At 39.0% G+C, this 8,409-nt stretch overlaps 1 protein-coding gene across 1 annotated transcript in view; it reads left to right on the top strand.

Annotated features, from left to right (window-relative positions):
* Positions 1–865: 865 nt before the first annotated feature.
* Positions 866–8,409, top strand: part of LOC131681549 (protein-glucosylgalactosylhydroxylysine glucosidase-like) — a 38,837-nt gene continuing 31,293 nt past the window's right edge. The window contains exon 1 of the mRNA XM_058962389.1: positions 866–1,522. Coding sequence (XP_058818372.1) covers positions 1,317–1,522 — 206 coding nt within the window. The 5' untranslated portion in view covers positions 866–1,316. The remainder of the gene's footprint in view (positions 1,523–8,409) is intronic.

Raw genomic sequence — 8,409 nt, 5'->3', positions numbered from 1 at the left:
TTTCATGGCTGCTATTAACAGAAAGCACTTCCCGATTGTGCAAATGTAAACAATCAGAAAGCATAAACAAAAACAATCAATCTCTCGTTCCCGTGGCAGTCTTCTTCAACTAGAGTATGAATGAGAGAAAGTCAACTGGATGAAGATTGAGAGGCACGGTACTTTGATTGTAAAGTTTTTTGTAGTAATGATAAACGATGAAAAATACGGACCTAGTTGGTCTTAATAAAATTCTAATCTTCTCAAATTGACGTAAAAACCCTACATCTTTTAAAATAAATGTCCAATACAAAGCTTAACAAAAACTGAAAAATTAAATTATAACAAACAAACTAACACAACAAAATAAACAATAATTGTAAAAATATAAAATATAAAGCACATATATCTTCTCGATAATTGAGTATAATCGTCAAATGTAAAGAATTATTGTTGACACAATAAAGTTTGATTTATCTTCTCCTTTTCTTTTATCACAAGCAAAAAATCAGCTACCAAAAAGCAAAGAATCGTTTGTTTACCTGTCGGTCGGTTCGGTCGTAGATCAGGTCTGCCACATACACTAAATGGCACAAAAATGTATTTCTTTTATTATTTTATAGAACACAATGTCATGATTAGCTGAAGTACCCTTGAATGGTGTTACTATTGGAAAATAAATAAAATACGATCAGGTCTAACATCATTATGGCCAAAATAATGTAACAAATTTTACTCTTATTATGCCAACTCTAACGCTTTAATAATGAAATAAATTCTCAAACAATCTCACATATTGCACACCGCGCGTCACATCACCCATGATATTTTCCCCTATCAGTAATAGAGCCAATTCATTAGTTCTGCTATTCCGATCCGAGTCGACGCGAGCAGCTACTCTCCGCCAGCGCTGAGACATCGCCGAATGCAGAAAGGCACCCAGTCAGTCACGACAAATCATATTCTCACAGTTCGTAAACAGTGTTTCCACGGAAAACTTTGAAACCGAACAGTCAATCGCCGCGAAATTCGTGTCACGTGAGTTGTTCAGGTCGTTTCCGAAGGGAACGAAATTGCCCCACTAATAGTCAATTATGCAAATCAGAGCACTCCACAACTCTGTGGTCGTTAGCCTATAGGCGCACAGGAAGCAATAACCCATCATCCGCGGTGTAGTAATAGCTCGCGCAGAAACGATGGGCAGCAATCGTCGTCGCCACAAAAGTGCACAAACCGCAAAATTATCATCATGATTTGCACATAGGAAAGTGCCGGAAAAATAATACAGACACTGCTGAGTACGGGGGACAGGAAGAATTAGAGCGAACAAAGCGAAAATGTTTTTGCTGCCGGTAGTTCTCATGCTCGGCGGTGGCAGTTTTGCTGAACATCTCGGCCCTAGTGGGATTGTCATAACAATCCCGAATGAGGTCACTTCTCGGGAATCGGTGACAACAGCTCCGCGAACAGCAGCAGCGGCCAGTGACGACGACAGCGACGAAGGAAAAAACTTGAATTGGTTTGCGAAACCATCAGAGCAAAGGTTGGTGCTTTCATGTCAGGCCAAATCAAATCTTAAACGTGTTTGGCAAACGTATTTGTTATGAACACGAATTCTTAGATATCTAGTTCTTATTTAAATCTTTGATTGTCTCAATGTGATTCTCACAGTACTTTTAAAAACATTTCTTTCAGTCTGTTACCAAACACCTAGAAAAAATCGTGTAAAATTACGTCTCCTGAACCTGACGAGCGTCAAAAATGACTTAGTTTTACGTTTGATTTTAATTTTACATGACGTTGAATTTCGTAAATCACGTAATTTTACTCGGCATATAGCGTTTGTTCTGAATGGCAGTAAGTGTAATTTTATGTCATTGCGCATGTAAAGTATGTTTAAATTGTGTCATGTTTTCAATTACGTAAATGATAAAATTCATATTTTGTTGGTGTGTACTTCTTGCTAAACTAAAAATGTATTAACTTTGACCCGTGTTCACATCTTAGAGCAGGTAACGATTAGCCAAAGTAATTAGAGTTACACAGTTTGAAAGATACTCGTACATTTCCATTGAACCAGATGAATCAAAAGCATCCATCAAATATAACGGAATATTACGCGTATTATGAAAATTACACGATCATAGCGTAATTACAAAAAAAAACAAAGGCAACCATAATACCGAGATTTGAACCGGCCACCATTTGCTCAACTCGGCCATACATACACACAGTTGCTTGGTCGAAAAGTGACATACATTAGTTTCGCCTCAGCGCTATCTATCAGCTCATCGAGTTGCGGCTGATGATTTTGCATGTTGAAACAAAAGAGATCGTAACTACTAGATGAAGCATAGCGCTACTGTCTCCATGTATTCACGGACTGAAACATTGGGTCTCGCTCTAGCATATTGTATCCCGTTACTTTGACATGCGTGTACCCGGGGAAATATGTGTCAAACTAATGGGCCTAGTATATGTAAGAGCGAGATGATAAATTATCTGTGTTAACAGCGACATGCGACCTCTAGTAGTTATAATCTCTTTTGTTGAAACATGTGAAATACTCCGATCAGCTAGAAAACTACGATGCAATATTTTTTTTATAATTAATAAATTTATTTAGGCCCAAATGCGGTAGCTCGACGAGGCCGATTGTTTGTTTTTTTACAATAAATAAAAAAAACAGCAATGTAAAATTTTTGGTCTCGTTTAGGCGCAGCTTTCTGCTGCGTGTTGAGATCCTTTTTCTAGGGGGCGAAATATTGCCAGTGTTGTCCACTGCAATTTGAGGTTCGATCCGTTTGTCTTCTTTCGCGTTGTCGTTCATGTCCATATCCTCATCCGTACTACTTTCCTGCTACTCGCGGTCAGATGTTCCAGTTTGTGTCTTACTCTTGTCGGTCGTTATTGTATGTTCGTATTTTTCGGCATTCGTTTCGTTGTTGTTGTTACTGGTTGTTGGTGCTTGATCCGGAGATGTTGGTTTTGCAGGTGTTAGTGGTTTAGCGTAAGATGGTTGTGTGCTGATTTCAGTTGGATTTGAGTTTTCCTTAACAGTTTCTACGCAAGGTTTTCTGAGGTGCAGCTTCTTCGTGCAGAACTGGCACGTAGGAATTTGCCCTGGGTACGTGACTAGTGATGTCTGTTGAATGAGAGCATCGTCCCTTCCTAACACTGTGAAGCTTAAGAGGGAATTGGCTTGGTCACATGCATTCTCACCACACGAACACCGTTAAGGATGCCCGGGAAAAAATCCTCCATGTATCATGTGTAACGGAGTCTACTTCTCCGTATTTTTGCAAGCATTTTTTAATCGCGCCGTCAGGGTACGCGTAGCCAAATCATGGACCCGACCTTCTACAGCGCCGTTCTCGATGTATACGGGAATGCTATATTTAACATTGCCGCATTCGGCGGTGTGCTACATGTTGTTTCGCGAGGCGAATGACTCAGCTTGGTTAATGTTGTTGAACGAAATCAGCACGCAATGTTTGATATGATGCATTTGTAGGGTTTTCACTTCAGCCAGATTGAGTTCCATCTGCACTTTTAATAACTGTTCCACTTCCCGAATGGCTGGTCTTACGGGGCATTTTGAGAAATCAACAGCAACACAGTTCGGCCGCATCTGGGTTGCTTTTTGCTGGGCACCGTCACTCATCACTATATCGCACAGTAGGTATAGGCTATTGTTATATGGACTGCTTGTGTGATAGGCGCACCGATTGATTTTTAGGTAGAATTGACTGTTTCACTTGCGCGGGACGATTTTTTGCTTCTGCTCAGGGCGATATGTGAAGACAAACTGAAACGATGCAATATTGTTTACTTCGACTGTAATATTAATTTTATTTTAGTGTGTATGTAGGGTTCGAAGTACCGACAATTTTTTGCGACAACCGGTACTACGGTACTGAAGGCCTCAGTACTGGTAGTACCGGTACTCGAAGATTTTTTAAAAAATTCGAAAGCAGCTTCAAAGTGAAATTGAATGCTCAAACTAAATACCGTATTTTCAGATGCTTGATTTATGCTGATAAAAAAAACTTGTTTATTGTTTTTAATTGCTTCGGAATGACATGACTCAATTCAGCAGAAGATTTTCGTATGCGGCACCAACTTTTATTTCGAAATCTAGGCCACTTTGAAATCAAAAACTGCTAAGCGGTGCGACTTTCTTCGACTTCAACAGATGGTAAATGTAAGAAACCCTATTAACAACAGTAAATCGAGAATGGCAGTTAATCCGAGCAGGTTGCTCGCATTTCCTCTCTTGCTTTTCTGTAAATTGGTTTCAATTTTTATGTCGTTTGCCTGCTATTCTCTAATGCATACCAAGGCTTCTTGCTTTCCAGTAAACTATGGAGTTTTGCTGAATTTTCCGATCACCAATACCTAATTACAAATCGCCCCATTTGAAGCAGTTCAGCAAGTCTAAAATTGTTAGCTACTAAATCGCTGTTCGTTCTTTTACAGACAAAGGTTTAAGAGCAAGCCAAATACAGACATGACTTAGACCATAGTCTTATTACGCGCCACCCAGTGAATAATGGAAACCAATCAGAATGTCCCTAATAAAAAAAATCATAGCAAATTTTGACGTCTCTTACGCTAGATGTGAATATTTTGTAATGTTCAAAATCGTTAAAATTTAGTTTCGACAGAACAGTGCAAGAATTTAAACATACCGTTCAGTACAACGGGGGCTAGTAATGTTAAACTTCTAGAATTATTATAATGATGGCCCCACCTCATTCCCCACAAAGGTGGTAGCTCAATGATTTATCTAGAAGCTAATTAACAACATTTTTAAACAACTATAATTTTTGATTAAGGCAAAATTTGCTCACAAAAACAAGTAAGGCTAATAAATGTAACTATTGTCTTTCATTTGAGTATTAATAGTTTCAAGAACCAACTCTAGAACTAAAGTTATTGCAATTAGTCTGATTGGATTCCGATGGAGCAGTGCTGCCAAGAACAGTTTATGTTGACGACAGAAAATGAATTTTTCATATATCTTCGTTATGTTGCAATATTATTGAAAATTGATAAAATTTATCAATTTAAACTGTCTTTGGCTATTTTCCACGCAATTGTACTATTGTAAATACTCTAGTATCCGTAAGCTCAAACGCGTACTAACTATTTTTAAACCGGACTAACTTTTAAACCGGCCTAAACTATTTGGTAAGCTTTAACCCAACGATGCTGTCATTTATATGGCTGCGTTCTGATCTGCGTTGTTAAATGTTAAAAAACATCAAATTCATGTTAAAGAAAATGAGTAAATTAGACAACATGGAGAATTGTTTTTCATTCCGATATTTTATTGCAGTAAAATAGCTTTTCTTCGTCATATGTCTCGTTCCATAGCGCGTGAGAACAATTTTGTCAACATGTTACTGATATGTTTCTGAACTTGGAACTTTAACTTGGTGGATAGTTTATAGTTGGCCGATGATGTACAGCATTTTGTAGTGACATAATATTTAATGCACAAAAGAAAATAAGTTTGAAGTGGTTGAGCCAAAGACAAATAATAAAGACATGAAACGCACGAAGAAAGTCCCGAAAATACGTGGTTTACTTTACGCTTTTAGAATGAGTGACTCCGGTCCCTTCAGATTTGGCTGCTCTCACCACTTGATGGCGCTTCTGTTTGATGTTTCTGTTGAGAGTCATCAACGCAGGCCTAGACACTTAACTAAAATTATTTACATTAGTTACACTGTTTGTTGTGCTCTCGAATTTTTTGCCGTTTGTGTATGTTTTGCTGCCCAACTGCCCAGATCTACCTAAGAATCGGGCTTCGGTTGGGGTCTTTGGACATCATAAAAGGTAAGAATGAGGCTCCAATAGTGTAGCGAATTTGTTTTTATAGTTTTTCAAATTATTGTAATGATTTCAGCGGATTATGGATGGAAAAAAATATTGCAAAATTATTTAACACAAATTGCCCAATATTACGCACCTTTTCTGAACACAGACAAAGGCTAAATCTTAAGAAACAATCTGAGACAATTGCCAGAAATAGTTTCTAGGACCATGGTGCATCCTGTTGGAGTTTCCACTGCACTGGTTATATAATAAGATGTACATAATCTACGAGATAGACATGATCCTCCGACCAGATAGATTTTATCACAAGTGCTGGCCTTCGTGGGAATTCTACAGAACGTAACATGATAGCAATATATAACATTTCCTAAGAGCTGTTCATGTTAAAAAAATAAAGTAAAATCACATAAAACGGAATTTGTTGTAACCAGATCTTCTCAAAACATGTTTTAATGTGCACTGCTAGGGAATAGTACATTCCGGGAAAAACTACTTAAGGGGAAACAAATTTACCTCATCTTTATTTGCATTTGTAAAAAATTATCTAACATTTAATGTCTTAATAAAATGTCCTAAAACTAGTGTGCTTCTATGTGTCTTCGAAATCCAGATGCGATGAGATTAAAATCTAATAGTTCAGAGAACTCGTTGAACCTCCGAACCATTGCGAAGTCCTGTCATCGCAAGCTCAAGATTGGTTTCCACCGAACGACCAGGATAGCATCCATGCTGACAGGGGCTAATGTAGAGTCGACAGGAAGCAAATAGTGTTTCGTTGACCAATGACTCAATTAGTTTTGATTCAACCCCGAGCGAAGTAATTCCCCGATAATTTTCAACGTTACGCTTGAATTTTTTTTTTTGAAAACTGTGAATAGTGTCGCACACTTCCAGTCCACTGGAAACGTTCGCTGCTTCCTCTTAGTGTTAAATAAAATAAAAATAAACGACCAGAATCCCTTGGGATTCCGACGTAAGTTCTGTTGTATTCGATTTACGTAAGTTTTATAGAGAAACTTGTTATAACTGCGGTAATCGTTACTGCGAGAAAAAATCGCTTGCGAAGTGCTTCGTTTTAGTTGGCGGAGACTTCCATTAGACCGTGGTGGTTTACTGGCAGATTGATATTTTGGGACTGAAGCTACAACACATTCCTGAAGTAAACAGTTTTAGTGAGCTACAGCAGCGTCGACATTCTTAAAATATTGCAACTCGTTCCAGTTGATCCGCATTAGAAAGCGACGAAGAGCGAGACTTGCGAAAATTTAATTTATCGAGGGTCGGTTCGTCCTCGTAACGAAGACATCGACTGAACTTCAGCAAAATTTCCAAAGCAGGGTGGTGATTGTCAAAGGGTACTTAAATGTCGGGCGCCTCAACAGAGCATTCACGTACCGAGCTTTCACTCACGAAAACTAGATTCAAAAAAGCGTGATTGATGATTGGAAATTAAACCAACCAGTTTCAGGAGACGACTCGAAGCAAACGGGTCGGGAATACAAAGTCCTGACCAGATGAAGTCCAAATGCACCCAACTTGGTTGAAATCTCCGAACGGGAACAATTCGTCACTCGAATCTGCGATGGAACAGACGTATTTCACATATCAGATAAGGCTGCACAAAAGTCCTGTTGCTTTTCCGGATATACGTAAGCAGCTCCAACGAAACAGTTTTTAGATGATCTGCTAAGTTTCACCCAGACACTCTCAATGAAAGAGAAACAGACACAAGAACCCCGCCATCACGCGTAAAACAAAGCAATAAAAAAACACCGAAACTACTCAAAGCTTCGTGATCGTTGTGTCCTGCAGTGTTGCTGAACTCGCAAAAAGAACTCTCATATTGATCATTCGCGTGTTCTCGCTACGCCCAACACTCGTATACGAGTGTACTCCACGCTTTCCTTTCTTTCGTTCACTCTTCGGTTGGGTTGCTTTTCTACGAGTGGCAGTCGGCCGAAAGCCACTCAAATCGCGCATATTGGAACCCACTCTTTCGTTCGTACACACGCTAGCACTCATTTCTATTGCTGCTCCCACTCGACTATGCTCCCACACGGCTATGCTGTCACTCGACTATGCACCCACTCGTATCCACTCGCACTCTTAAATCCGTTCGCCATCACTCGTGCTCCTGCAGTCACTAGCGCTCTCGCTCCCACTCGCGGTCGTTTCTTCATTGGTGTACCAAGAACGTTTGTTGCAAATACATTTATTCGGATATTATTGATAAAAAGTCAAAGACGCGTCTATTCAATTGATACGACACTGTGGTGTAAGAAACAAAGAAATGGCACAGGAAATCCTCAATTCTTCCGTCTACTTCTTGTATAACGAAGGTATAAACGCATCCGAATGCAAATTATGTGGTCGCGTTATAAAAGGTAAATTTTAAGAAAGGCTGCAAAATCGCTTGGATAAAAAATTTCATATATGTGAAATTAAATTGTGTTAAAATTTTAATTCGGTATTACTGACAGGAAAAGCCAAATTTAATTTGGATCGGCACATCGTTCAACTGCATCCAATATACACTGAGGGTTGTATTGTCCCTGAAGGTCTACGGAAGCGTAAGAAAAGCGATAA

Source organism: Topomyia yanbarensis, chromosome 2 (genome assembly GCF_030247195.1).
Source record: "Topomyia yanbarensis strain Yona2022 chromosome 2, ASM3024719v1, whole genome shotgun sequence".
NCBI classification, from domain to species: Eukaryota; Metazoa; Arthropoda; class Insecta; order Diptera; family Culicidae; genus Topomyia; species Topomyia yanbarensis.
Note: the sequence above shows the minus strand (reverse complement) of the source record. Positions and strands in the feature narration are given on the sequence as shown.